The sequence below is a fragment of the Centruroides sculpturatus genome, unplaced genomic scaffold, assembly GCF_000671375.1.
Source record: "Centruroides sculpturatus isolate CEXI.00-Female unplaced genomic scaffold, Cexi_2.0 scaffold300, whole genome shotgun sequence".
NCBI classification, from domain to species: domain Eukaryota; kingdom Metazoa; phylum Arthropoda; class Arachnida; order Scorpiones; family Buthidae; genus Centruroides; species Centruroides sculpturatus.
The window spans coordinates 82,855-98,392 of record NW_019384507.1 but is presented as its reverse complement, the minus strand read 5'-3'; the positions used below and the strand labels follow the sequence as shown (position 1 = coordinate 98,392).

The 15,538-nt window shown below is 31.5% G+C and overlaps 1 protein-coding gene across 2 annotated transcripts in view; it reads right to left on the bottom strand.

Moving 5' to 3' along the window:
* The window catches only part of LOC111622255 (Golgi to ER traffic protein 4 homolog), a 51,443-nt gene that overhangs the window by 10,950 nt on the left and 24,955 nt on the right, over positions 1-15,538 (bottom strand). The window contains exons 3-5 of one of the 2 annotated variants that reach the window (XM_023364606.1): positions 14,556-14,637; positions 9,735-9,893; positions 5,183-5,307 (exon numbers count right to left, since the gene is read on the bottom strand). In XM_023364606.1, the coding sequence (XP_023220374.1) occupies positions 5,183-5,307; positions 9,735-9,893; positions 14,556-14,637 (366 nt within the window). Of the gene's footprint in view, positions 1-5,168; positions 5,308-9,734; positions 9,894-14,555; positions 14,638-15,538 lie in introns of both variants that reach the window. The other variant, XM_023364605.1, reaches the window with a different exon arrangement.

The following is a 15,538-nucleotide window of genomic DNA, read 5'->3' as shown; positions in this document are numbered from 1 at the left end:
CTGGATTATTTTGTACAAAAATTAGATCAAAATTAGGAGATAAGACTTTAAATAATTTAAGTTTCTTGAGAAGTTATTTTTAAAAAAATGGTAATCAATAAAATGGTATTAGGTACTATATATTATTTCTGTTGTATTTTTATTTTTCTGTATTATTTTATTTCTGTTTATTTCTATATTTATTATTATAGTTTGTTTAGAATAACACTTTAATTTTTATATTTTTTATATTTGATATCTTTGAAATAAAAATGTGAAATGGAAATCATAATGACTTATATTTTTTATCACCTTAATTTTATTTTTCAAGAAAAAAAATTTACCGGTAAACCGGTATTTTAATTTTCATTTACCAAATTACTGGTAAATGAAAAATTCGGTAAATTTACAATCCCTACTATAGACTAAGTTTCCTCAACAAATGTCTATTCAAACTGGCCCGGTGGACTCCAAATAGGGTCAATTTAATTAGAACCATTCTGTATACATTATATACTATTCCATACTGAGATTCACTTTTCTAATTTGTGATTTGTTATAAACTTTTTGTTGCCAAGCAAACATTAGTAGTCTAAAGAGACAGCAATCACAGAACAGGAAATCAAGGTTAAAAGAATAAGAAAGCATTCTGTCATTCCATATCCCAATTTAATTTAGTCAAGTCAGTATATCCAATTAGATTAAATGTAGGACATTAATTTGATCAAGAGGAAAACAATCACCTGAAAAAAGGTTTAGATTATTTTTTCAGTGTTGTTTTTTTTTAATTTGTCATAGCATATAGTTTTTGTTAGCTTGTTTGGATTATCTTGTTTATCAATGGCAGAATCTTGAATTATTTTGATTTAATTGGACTTTTACTCTCAAACTTCATTCTGTTACATTTGTTTCTAAGAAAAAAAAAATACAGATCATCACAACTGATAGACTATTAAAATGGGAGTAAGAAATTTTGTTTTCCTTTCCTGAAATAATCGATTTAAACATGAAGTTTAAACTTATATTTCATTATGATGATAAATGTTGTTTTTAAACAGTTAAAAGTTGTCATAAATATATTTTAATACTAATTTATATATAATTACATTATTTTTATTTCCATAAGTTTAAGAGTTTGGATAAGAGTATAATTCTTATCCAAACGCTTCTGTCTGAATTATTAATTTTCATAATTAATAGGTTTAGTAATTAGCTAAGATAGTTAATGATAATTGAGAATTGAATTCTATAAAACTAACAAAATTACAACTAATAACTTTTGTTAAAAAGCATTCATAAATTCTATGTTAATAAAATCAATATATACTAATCTTTCATAAAATTTTTATAATTCTCATTTATAAAATATTATAAAGCTAGCTACATTCTTCAGCTAATCTATGCTGGTCATTTGTAAGTATTGAAGGTTTAAGTCACATAGTGGTGTAAGCAGAGTTTAAAATCATCTACTTGGTTAGCACCCTCCCCATTAACGCCACATTTACAATCGTCAAAAATTCGGAAAACTGAGGGGTCAACAAAGGGAAAGAAATGGCTTGGTCAGGGGATAGAGAAGAGAAAGGTTCCCACCTTTCATCCAGGACACATGTGGATCATATGTAAAATTCATCTGTGCTTGTGATCACCTTTCTTTTTAGTTCAATTATTATATTCTTAACATTTGTGTTATTACAAATTGGCGCAGTTGACAGGATTTCAGTACACAAACTGTATATATAGTTTGTGTACTGCCTTTCAAATTCATGGTTCAGAAGATAGAAGACTCGTACTTTATCTCCCGATATCAACTGGAAGGGGAAGATGAATGGATGGAAGTCGACCAAGAATTTCAAGGAATTGAAAATCATCCCGCAATTTCATCCTTGTCAGTTTTTCGAACTACTATCTGGACGATGATGAATTATTGGACACTATCTATTTCATTATTGAAGACAGAAGGTGAGCTCTATCTTAATAAAACTTTAATATGACCGGTTGCCTTGGACAGTTAGTCTGACCTGAAGTCGGATGTGTTGGCGCAAATTGTTCAGTTGCAAAAGCTGTATGTGAACCAACAAGCCTAGACATTGAAGATTATGAACTCCTTTCAGCAAACCATCGAAAAAATGTCACTAAACTCATCTTGCGATATGATCAACATAGAAAAATATGATGGAAAATCAGAGGAAGTGATAATTTGGATAATTTCATATGAACATGCGTGTGCATCTCACAATTGAATTACAGAAGAACAAAAGATCCGTAACTTTCGAAGTTATTTGGAAGGAACCGATGTGAAATGATACAATTCTTGAGTATTAGATAGGGTTGGTGATAATTGGGAGGAATGGAAAAACTCCTTTCTTAGTGCATTCAAACAGAATTGGATCCAACTGTCCATATTAGCAGATATGTGGAAATATCATGGTGTTCACTATTATAATATTATTTTGAAAAACAATGGCATACCCAACTTGCATCTCCTGATATTGGGAACAAAGGTTTATAACCATGGTAATGCATGGACTACCGGCGGATATGCAAGCAATTCTTCTACAACAAAATTTAAATGACAAAAAAGACTTATGTGAACAAATTGGTACCTACCAAGAAATTGGCACCGAAAAAAAATCAAAAGAAGAGATAATAATATTCATGGTAACCGGAGTTTCACCTCTGTGAATTAAATTGATAATGGTGTCCCCTTTTGGTAGTAACTATTTGGATAAGAATCTGGGAAATAGGGAAGAAGCAAAAAACGAGTAAGAGAGGTTTACCGATCCCTCTGACAAATCAGATCATAATGATTCCCTAATTTTCTCAATGAAAGTGAATAACATGCATTGCTCAGTTTTTCTAGATCCAGATCCACAATCAACCTAATTAATCCTAAACTGGTAGATAAATGCAAACTAAAATCCCATCTGATACATAATCTTAAAAATAATTTAATGGAGCACTTACTGTATATAAAGGTGTTTTAGTCACTATAAAGTTTAGAGACCAAATCTGTTGGGATAGGATCGTGTAAGAAGACAATTCCTGTTTTTTTTTTTTTTTTTTTAAATAGTAACAGCCAAGAAAGACTGTTGGATTTTGAATGCGTGGCCACTGATTAGTCGTCAGATCATCACACCACCAGCAGACCTCCGACAGAGCACCAAATCACTCATTGGTCGAGGATCACACCACTCTACATATTTGCATAGTGTTACAGCAGGTAACCATTGATTGGTCGGCAGGGAATCACACCACACAACATATTTGCATAAGGTTATGGTTCGGTAAGCACTGATTGGTCATCTAGCCCGCTGATTATGGCTATAAAAAAGTTAATGTTGAAGCAGGAGATTTAAGTTCGACTTAGGACTTCACGTTGGAAGCAAGTTCATTGTAGATCTTCAAGTGTGCATCAAAGTTTGAGTTAAGTCTGGATTAGTCTCACTGTCTGTTCTTCAACTGCTGGAAGGAGATTACTTCTAGCCAACAATTCGTCGATTCATTGCAAGGTGTCTTCTTGACGGACCTGATCAGCACATTGAACTATCTGAACTTTGTTAATGTAATTGGCGCACTGAGTTGGTCGCCAATTGTGAAATACGAACATTTTAAACTTCACTGAATCCAACACATAGAAGCAATTATCATTAAGGAAATGGACTGAGCTTTGGTGCTAGGGATTCACACATTGGAAAATCTTAATATCTGCTGGAATTTTGGTAAGCAGGAAGTTTTATTAGTTAAAACAGAGTTATTTAACAAAAAGAAGACGTTTTGCGGCATTTTCCGGGCTTTGATCAACCCGATTATACCGGACCCCCCTAAGTTCACTGTTGATTTCAATATAACAGATACAAAGATGCTTAAATGTAAACCCATCAGTTGTCTCATGACAAATATCAGTAATTAAGAACCAAAATAAAAGACCTGTTAGCACAAGGCACTATAGAAGAAACAACATCTCCTTACATTTCTTGTGTTGTTCTTCCTAAAGGAAATGAGATTATAGATTGTCTTATTACAGTATGAAAATCAACGAAGTGACTGAATTGGATCCTTATCCCTTTCCTTTTACAGATATCATCATCAATGGATTTGGAGGATGTAAATATTTTACAAAATTGGACTTAAAAGATAAAAGATGGATTTTGGCAGATTGGAATTAGTGAGGAGACTAGAGAGTATACAGCTTTTGTCACTCCATTTGGATATTATCAGTATAATATAAACCTAAATAAATCAGAATTTAATGTAAAGAAAATCAAATTCTTGGGAAGAGTTATAGACAATTTTAGCAAACTACAGCAACAGAGTCAATCAAAAAAGTTCATAATATGCCTTGGCCCCATGATCTTCACAGAGCAAGTTGTTTCATGGGATTGACTGGACACTTCCGTGCCTTTAATCTGAATTATGCCGCTATTGTTCGACCTTTAGATCGACTTAAATAAAAAGACATTCTCTACGAGTGGACAAAAGAATGTGTGCAAACATACCAAGAATTGATTCAACGAATTACATCAAATCCTATATTACAAACTCCTGATTGGAGACTGAACTTTGAGCTTTGTACAGATGCATCCCATTATGGCAGCGGCTCTATATTATATCAGCAGGACTCCGATGAGATTCGGGGAAGGCAACTACGAGTTATAGAATACCAATCATATACTTTTATATCAGCAGAGGTTAACTACAGCACAACTGAAAATGAGTGCTTAGCCAAGGCAATTAAATATTTTTAAAGTTTTCTGGAGGGAAGGAAATTCACCGTGCATACCGATCATCAAGCGCTTACCTTTTTAATGGGATTAAAAGAACTGAAGGGAAGGTTAGGTCGATGGTAAGTCTTTCTACAAACCTTTGATATAAAAATTAACCATTGCACTGGAAAGGAATTAACAGATGCAGATGCCATCTCCAGATTGATAGTGAAACCTATGATAGTAACCAATAAGAACCACTCTCATTCATTTGGTTTTTAAGAGATGGAAGATAATTTAAATTGTGATAGCTACCTCATAGAGCCACATAGAATGGCAATCTATAAATACATATTACATATAAATATATACATCAATTTGATGTATGTCTACATTGATGATATTACACATTATATAATATATATTATCTTCATATGTACTGTACATATCAAAGATGGCAATAAGAAAAAACATTGAGGTACTTACTGGAAAACAGCTTGGGCAATAAACAAATCCACTTCATTTGGATATCCCTTAGTGCAATGATATTCAACTAACATCGTGGCGCATCCATCTCCATCAGTTGAATGGATAAAATGGTATTTGGACTGTGCATAGTTTTTTTCTGTAAAATACAATTGATGAGATTAACTTGTTAATTTAATAGTTTCAGTCAAAATAGTACAACAATAGGAAACTGGAAGAATTAGAACTAACTAATGAACTATTCTCTTATAAAATTCATATTTATGTAACATAATTAATTATGATAATTATATATTTGATTTCTTCAACATTTTATAACTAATTTGTGTAAATTACATTCATAGTAGAAACAGTAATGCGTTAAAATAATAAATGTAACTGAAGAGATGAGAGAGAACCTCCTAGAAACTATTTGGGGATAATCTCTAAATGACCCTCAAACATTAGATGATAGTTCAAGAACACAATCAAAATAAGAGGTGAATCAACTGTCCACCATCAACATTTTGGATGACTTATCCAAAAAGAGTGTGTATTAGGAGAATTTGAGTCAAATGGTCAGAAAACAATCAGAATCACACCCAAGTCTTCATATGAAAAACTCAACCCAAGACTCCACAAAACACAAGAGTCATATCTAAGCCTCCAGATAAAAGTGTGTGTTTCCAAAGAAGAAAAAAAAGTAATCTCTGTCCTTGCTGCTCTCATGAACCAACCTGGAGGGTTTAATTTCAAATGACCAACTACGATGAATACCATCCTCACTGATTAGATAGTCTTCTTACACCTTGCCAAATAATGTTGTGACAAATGAAGAAGGAAATCTCACCTTAGTTGAAAATCATCAGAACTATTGAGATCTTAAAGTGGACATAACTCTTATTCACAATAAGTTATCATTTCAACATCCCAACAATCATCCAATGCTGCTGAGTGCATTTGAACATGTAGCATAATTATGTGATTTGTTCAGAATTCTATATTTATGCTAGAAGGCTACTCGATTCATTAATTCCTGAACTTTTTTCTCCAAATAGAAAGTGTGGCTGTTGCACTTACTTTGCCCCATCCAAAGTATGTAGTGTATACAAACCCTCATAATAAATTTTAAAAATTACTATTGTAAGAGAAATGTCTCCTGTCTCCTCATTCAGTCCTCATCTCTTCCTACAGTCATACATTTACTTATGGAAAAATAGTTGAAAACCCCACATATGTAAACTGTCAGTTCTCTAAAAGAAAAAATTTATTAATAGTGTCAGTTATCCTGATCTTATACAATAGATTCATTCAGATACTGTATACTGATTAACCCCACAAGATCATCTCTCTCTCCAAAAACATTTGAAGATATTTTATCCAAGACAAGATTTTTTAGATCAATTACTGGTACAATATCGTAGTTCTCCTTTGTGTTTATTGAAAATTATGAGTTCACTTTTGTGGGTATTATCCTTCTGCATAACTCAAATTTTTATATATGTCACTTATATTGGTCTTCTTTTGCTTATTTCTCATAAATAAAATAGTTTAATTCTAAATTTGCCAATTAAATTCAGGTCTGCAAATCATATTCTTTCTATTCTTTGTCTCCTGCACCAAAAGAGACTGATCAGGAAGAGTCCAGCAACATTTTACCTCACAAATGCCCTCGCTGCCATCTTATCTTCAAAGCTTTAAACAATGAATAAAATAATTAAAAGTAAAATTGGCATAAACAACCATCCTTATACAGTCGACCCCCCCTATAACACTGTTGATTTTTCCGTTTTATATGAATTCCATGTTGTACGAGTCACTTCAGATTTTACAAATGCATGTGCCGGGCTGTGAACAGCTCACGTATTTGTAAAATCTAAGTGACTCACTCGTACAACATGGAATTCATATAAAACAGAAAAATCAACAGTGTTATAGGGGGGTCGATTGTACTTTAGTTACTTTTAAACTGAGCCACAGCATCAGAAGTAATTGATTTTCTTAATATGTAGGTGAATTAAAACTCAAAAATTACACTTTAAATATAGCTAACATTTTCAAGGTGTTCAATAGCAGCTAGTATTTTCTGTCAAAAGTTAAATACAGTGGTACCTCAGGATATGAACGCCCCAGCATACGAAATTTTCAGGATACGACATGAAATTCGAACATATTTTTGCTCCACAATATGAACAATAACTCACTATATGACATTACATTAGTTCGCAGCGCCATTTTTTATTCACTTCTGTTCATTCGCGTGTTTGCTTCGTCATGGAAGGATCTCGCTCGATAAAGGAAATCTTGAGGTATTATCAGAAAGTGACCGATTTTATTGAAAAGAAACATCCCAAAAAGGTTCACACTGGCCGTATTGCTGCTCGGAGTAATGACATTTGCCTAAGTCATTTTAGAAACATTTTGAAAAGTAGGCAAAGCCAAACCTTTTTGGATAGATATTTTACGAAGCCACCTCTATCCAGGGAAAGTGCTGGTGGAAGTGAAGAAAAGAAAGCAAAAAGCAGTGATTAAAAATATATATATATATAAACACTAATTTTTTTAATCTTTTCTAAGTTATTTTTAAGTTATTGTTACATTATGTTATGTAAGTTAAGTTTTAGTATCATTTCCCTTCTCCCACTCCCCCGCCACCAGTTTACACCTCCACCGTCGTCTATCCTCAAAGGTAAAGTGCAAATAAAACTACATTTTTTTTTTTTTTAATCAATTATTATTCTATTATGGTTATTTATACATTTACAACTACAAAACGCATTTTTCAACTTTCCTTACTATAGTTATTTTTTTAAATGTACAACTTAGCTTTAATTTGAGTGTGTTTTTTGTGTTGGAACGAATTACAGTAGAATCTCAATTATCCGGACTAATTGGGGATGAAGGTAGTCCGGATAAGGAAAAATCCAGATAATCAAAACAAATACTTTGTCTTTTAATGATAATACAACACATTTTCTTTTCGATGACATATCGGTAATATTAAAAGTAAATACTGTATTTAAATCGTGATCAAATTTTCAAGAAACAAACGTTCGTATTGAATTTAGACTACTACTGACCAACACCTCTGGTGGCGCAAGAAGACGGATTTTATAAAATAAAAAGCAGTTGAAACTGCATTTTTATAAATAAAAATTTGACAAACTATCATTTTATGACAAGTAAAATTTTTTTGCCGCGTTCGCGGCTTTTAAGTAATGCATAAACCTTTAAAACGCGAGGCTCTTCGGACCACGAGGCATAGATGATGGCCATGCCTTACGCCGCCCTTGGTCATAGAAATGATGTAATTTGAAAATAAAATTATTTATAAATACAATATGTCAAGTTATATTTTTATTACGACACAAAATATATTTAAGAGTTTACGGCCACTGTGCTGGGTGAGACGTTGTTGAAACAAAAAACGTTATGCATTCCATCACGTACATAAACAGTATCGTAATTCGCCAAGTGCAAATTAGCAAATTTGTAAAATTTTTATTTTGAACAATCCGGATAATCGAAAATCCGGATAATAGAGGTCAGGATAATCGAAAATCTGGATAATAGAGGTCCGGATAATCGAGGTTCTACTGTATTTGGTTTTACGTGTAATCGTATGGGGGAAAATGATTCACCTTACGACATTTTCATGATACGATCTCAGTTTCAGAACGGATTAATTTCGTATCCCGATGTACCACTGTATACTAATTTTGCCCAATGGCATATTCAAAATTGATAAATTGGGTAAGTTAAGATTAAAATACTGCAATGGTAAGAAATTAAAAATTTATATTTTTGATTCAGATGATAAGGCATTGTTAGGAGCTTACAATCTTTGCAGAAGTGTAATAAATGATACTTTATAGTTTGATAAAGCTTAAGCAAGTGCTTTCTCTCTTCTTATTTTTGAAGTATTACAGCTAGTTTATGAGGTTCATATAATGCATTTATGCTCTAAAACAAGCAGCCTTTATGCACAAAATTATAATTTTGTGCATAAAACATAATGCACAAAATTATTTTTTATCCATTAAATAAATATTTTCCAATATATCAAGTTTTTACTTAATGTAGATAATTAGCACTTTTTAAATTATTTATAACTAATTTCAAATACTAATTACAGATATAGCAATGTATGATAAGGATTTTTAAGTATTTTCAATCAGAGCCGTAGGAAGAGAGGGAACGTGTCCAGCCAAAAGAAAAATGAGAGCAGTTGTCATGTTAAGAGGGAACAATCCCTAACATGCTTCTCCCTTTTCCCTTATGGAAAAGGTCTCCTATTAGTTTGGTCTGACAGTGTTACACACTAGCAATTGATATATATTAGAATTGTATTGGTAATGTTGGCAGCAAAATCAAGTAAAAATGAATAGCCAGACCTCTTGCAACCGAGGCTATAAGAGGTCCAGCTCATTGTCGACCTCTTCTTACAGCCTTAGTTATGATTCATTTATACCAGTAGTGAATGTAAATAATATAAAATTATTAATTAGTGAACCATTAATGAATAATCCGTAAATAAAAAAAGGATTTATTTCCTAACCAAATTGGCAACCTCAAACGTAATCTTACCTTTCCATAATGTAATAGCTACTAATTGATGTAAACGTGGATGTCCGCGTGGATAATGTTCATCACCGCTATTGCTAGACCATTGTAGAGCAGATGTCAGGAAATTTATTCTTTCGGGAGAATCCACTTTCATTATTGTATGAAGATACCCCAATTTATCTTTAAAGATCAAAATATAAACAACAGTTCACAACTTATAATTAATTCATACAATTAAAAGTAAAAAGTTTCTAAATATTGATTTTAAATTGTAATTATACAACAGTATCACATGGAAATTATCAATTATCAGTATCAACAATGATATTATCGAGCACTTTGTTATATATAGATGATACATTTCTTACACTCAAATTATCAATACTATAAATTTATATACTTTAACTTCTGAAATACAATTGCATATGCACATCTTGTTTTATCAGCTAAGTTCTACTATATATAATTAAAAATAAGAGTCCATTGTGGACTATTAATTTTTCCACAATCATACAAATCAATACTTAAAATTAATCATCATATTAAGACATTCCGGGGCTAAGCACAGAAGACTGAGACACCAACTACATAATTTTACATCTTATACTAATAGCACCTAATTGTAGCTATAGAATTATTATGATTATAAATTACGATATACAACTGTAATGGTAAAATTGCTTTATACATTTTTTCAAATTTCCACCAATGGCTCACGTGCCTAGTAGGAAATCTGGCAATAATAAACATACAGCAAATGTTTTCACAATTCAATATCATAATGAAAATCATGCAACTGGAATTCATACAAATTGCTGATCAAATATATTCTATATATAAATATTGCATCAAATACAGCCAGCCATAAATCTAGATGATACTTTTACAAACAATAAATACTTTTGCATAGTTAATTACAATTGTTATTCTCTGTAATTAAGTTCACTACAATATTTTAAAGAGCATAGATTATAATTTATTTAATACATTTTATTTCCTTTTGTTCTTCTAGAATGTTTCCATCTAGCATTTTTGTTTTGAAAATATGTATTTATTTAGCTAAAGCTAGGTATCTACATGGGCAATTCTGTTGGCTTCAAGCCAGTGTGTAATCACATGACTTCTGTACAAGTTACACTGATGATATCAACTTCTTCATTAATACATTATCCAGTGGAAAGAAAGAGGAATAAATCAATGATAGATGACAATGGTGCAATCATAATGACAAGACTTATCTCTTCTTTATGGAAAAAGAAAAAACACTGATCTACTATTTTTATCTACACTTTCTACCCCTTTTTATCAAAAATTTCTGGAACATTCCAAACTACTTTCATTTCTTGATTGCTGCACCAAACCATTTTGCAGAAAATGACACTGAACCATCTATCAACATTTACTCATTGCAGATTAGCTGCATTTGATTTGCTTGACAAAAAAGTACTGTACATCCATTCAAGCATATATATACCATGCCCAACCAGTGACGCAGATATTCATTTATTTATGTCACACGTGTGCAGTGCCCAAAGCATTTAAATAACTTGTATACCCAGTGTAACAATTTAGGAATTTTCAGGAGACATAATTGTTATGCTAAATAATAAAAGTATTGTTTTTTTAATTAAAAGTAAGGACTGATGTCATTTCTTTTGAATAAAATGATGCCGAAGAACTCTTACAAGTAGGTATGAAAGAAACAAAAAATTACATTTGATTAGTGTCGTCAATTTAATTTGCATGCAGAAATTAATATGTAACCATGAAAATATTTATACAAAAAATGTCGTATACTGAGAAATTTTATAATCTTATATTAATAAATTTTACAATAATTTTTTACATCAAATATTTTGCTGGGTACAACTTACTAGTGCAATCCAAATTAGTATCAGCTCAGTGTTCACTGAACTAAAAATGTTGGAATGACCAACACAAAATTTTTGTATTTTAAAATCAAATATAAGATTAAAATTTTAAAGCTGCAAAGAAATCATTTTGACATATAGAAAAATATAAAACATTTTTTTGAAAATTATTTAATACAAAATCATTAACCTGCTTTATTTGCAATGAAAAGAAAACTGCAACTCATTTTTAATGTTTTTACAGTTTTAACCTTGAACAAGTTAAAATCGGAAAGTATTTACAATGATTTTTAATTTTATTTTGTTTGCTGCTGCCACTTAACAGCTAGGCACTTGTTTAATCTGGTTTGAAATGTTTTTATACTTTTATTTTCTCAAAATATAAGCAAAATTATTTTTATTGATAAGTTTAGTTACATTTCCTGCTTTATTTTATGATCAAAATAAAAAAATACATTGTAAATTAAAAATTCTAATAACTATTGTGTTTATTATTCGACTATCACAGGAGTAAACAAACAAACTTAATTATGGAATTACTCACAACACATCAATGAAACTATGATAGAAGTTATTGAATGGGTAATCCTTCAGTATGTCAAACTACAGGGTGTCTGAAAATCTGTAATGACATTAAAGCTATTCATACAGTATTGCATGCAATGGACAGGTGTTGAATGCAATACCATACATATAACTTTAATGTCAATACAAATTTATTGCTACATAGCAACTTTTCATACACCCTGTACCATTATAAAATTAACTGAAACTTCAAAAAATTATAATATATACAAATATTTTTGTAATATTAAAAATCTGATAATTATTATTAAATATAAAATAATAAAATAAAGACACTGAGTTCAGCGTTACATGCATACGTTTTTTTATCACAAGTATTTTCGACAAACTTATAGTCGTCGTCCTCAGGCGAATACAGAGATTTACCGAAAAATTACATGGAAATAATCTGATGTAGAATAGAACGCATAAAATATAAGTTGAAACTTTGTCAAAGCCGTTAAAAACACGAAGCAAATATTCAAATATAATTTGAAAACTGAACAAGCAGTTAGCTCCATGAAGTGCGAGCTGGCGCATGCGCATAACCAGGCTCACGCTATATGCATATTGGAGAGTGCTAATACTTGCTTAAACGTTTGTATAGCGTGATCCATACACTAGGCAGATCGAGCGTAGGGGTGTTGCAAGTGTCCAAGGTGGTAGTAAGGAGAGATTCCCATATGGAAACGATTTTTCGATCCTTGCAGCTCTTGAGCATAACCGCTTGGGACCATAGCGGGTTGTAACCCTGCTCAAGTACCTTTCTTGTGAGTTCAGTGGTGTGCCTACCCCTCATAACATTGTCTTGATGCTCATCAAGGCAGTATGAGGGGTAGGTACACCACCAAGCAAAGGTACTTGAGCAGGGTTACAACCCGCTATGGTCCCAAGCGGTTATGCTCAAGAGCTGCAAGGATCGAAAAATCGTTTCCATATGGGAATCTCTCCTTACTACCACCTTGGACACTTGCAACACCCCTACGCTCGATCTGCCCAGTGTATGGGTCATGCTATACAAACGTTTAAGCAAGTATTAGCACTCTCCAATATGTGCATTCTGGTTCTGCGCATGTGCCCAGCTCGCACTTCACGAAGCTAACTGCTTGTTCAGTTTTCGAATTATATTTGAATATTTGCTTCGTGTTCTTAACGGCTTTGACAAAGTTTCAACTCATATTTTATGCGTTCTATTCTACGTCGGATTATTTCCATCTAATTTTTTGGTAAATCTCTGTATTCGCCTGAGGACGATGACTATAAGTTTGTTGAAAGTGCTTGCGATAAAAAACGTATGCATGTAACGCTGAACGCAGTGTCTTTATTTTATTATACAATATTTTGGTGTGATAGTCATCCTATTGATTAATATTAAATAAGATATATCAGTATAATATATATACTGTAAAAATGAAAACAAAAATATACTGCACATGCAGTTTTCAAAATTATTCAATAATTATGAAGTTGAGGATGGCAATCGAAACATAACCTTACTGAAGCTTAACAGTTAGTTATGCTAACAGTATGGTGAGTAGTTAACAGTATGGTTACAATGTAATTGCAACCATACTGTTATACATTACCTACTCACCAGCATGCAAACTCACAAAAGAGTGAATGAGTGTAATTGGTATGTGTATGTGTGCATTTACATACACAGTGAAAATACCAATTACACCAAGCAAATAAATTAGCTTACTCGCTTTGCTTTCAAGGCTATACTAAAAAATAATCAAATACGATATTCTTTAAATTACATGACAACACGAAACATTGTCAAATATAATTTTAACTTTAGAGTAAAAAAGCAAGGACAAAACATTGTCTTTTCTCAAATGCACCTAGACATATATCTGAAAGGAACAAATTCCTTAAATAAATAATTATTATTATTTGATATCTTAGAAAACTGCCATCATGCTTTTCTTTCTTTCCACCATCTCTCAAAGTCTATTTCTCAAAATACAAGCAATGGCTAAAATTTCCACACAAGCTACTTCAGCCATTAGATGTATATCTTCTATAGACTGATCTACTCACTGAGTATGATTACTCAGTTTTCTAGTAAACTTGCAAGTGAGAAACAAAACAAGTAGTCTGTTCTTCAATTTTACTCACTCAGATAAATCATAGAGTGAGTCTACTAGTTGAAGTAATTATGTCGAGCAAGTTTAATAGCAGTAAGTGGTTACTAAACTTGCCCAATGTAAGTGGGTTTCTGCCCAAAAACCTGTTTTATATATGCAAGATTTGCATTAAGCTATTGTTTTTGTCTGTCTTTCTGCTCCATAAAACTTGAAGGATTCCTATATGGTAAATTCAAAAACAGTAATAAATTAAACATATTAATATAGTTAAACTAATCAAATCTATTAAAAGTAGCAATATTTTTATAACTATTAACCTATAAAGACATCTGTGACTTTGAACTTGGACTTGTTAAGAGCTTCGACAAATAAGACAGCCAAGTCAGAACCGCTGTTATGCTGAAAAATAAAATATAAATTTTACATGTAGTTATAACAAATATTGCTATAATTTTTTATATCAATAGAATATTTAAATATTTAGCATTCATTACGAAAAATGGTAAATTGTAACATTCTTATGTGAATTTTAACACACCAAAAGTTTTTTACATAGCAGAGGATGGTGGTGAAAAAAATGGTTTTGTTTGTTTTTAAAAACAAATTTTTTAAATTTTAGTATGTGATTTTATAGAAATTACAGCGGTCCAAATAGCAAACAAACAGCTGGATTCCTTTATTGAGCTACTAAGGCTAAATAATTACTATGCAATTTGGCAAGAGGCAAGTCACCAGGCCACCATATCTTATTAAATATAATAATTATAAATTAATTAATTAATTTAAATCAATTTTAGAATATTCTGGAAGAAAAGATTGACCCGAACTGGGACTCAAACCCATAATTCCTGTTTACCAAGCAGGTGTGTTGTCAGTTACACTGCTTGAATCTCCATCCGGGTTGTTGGAAGTAATTACATTAGTTGTATTTATTATAATTTTGTCAGTAACACACACAGTAAGTATTTTTTTAATAAAATTCATCATGTATAGTTATAACAGATGGCCAAACCATGTCATAGATGGCCAAATAGATGAAATAAAACTGTGTTCAACAAAACCATGCTAGTCTTTGTGATTGGTGGAAAACAGGAAATAACTCCACTGTTTCCTGTTTTCCATTCACAAGTTCAATTAAGGATATTTAAATATTTATTTTCAATAACAATAAGATTAAACATTCAGTTATATATATATATAATTGATAACTTTATATATGTATGTGTGTTTTTTAAAGTAAAACATAATTATAGGCTAAGATATAGTGAATGGAAACATCTAATTACAGTGATTTTACCAC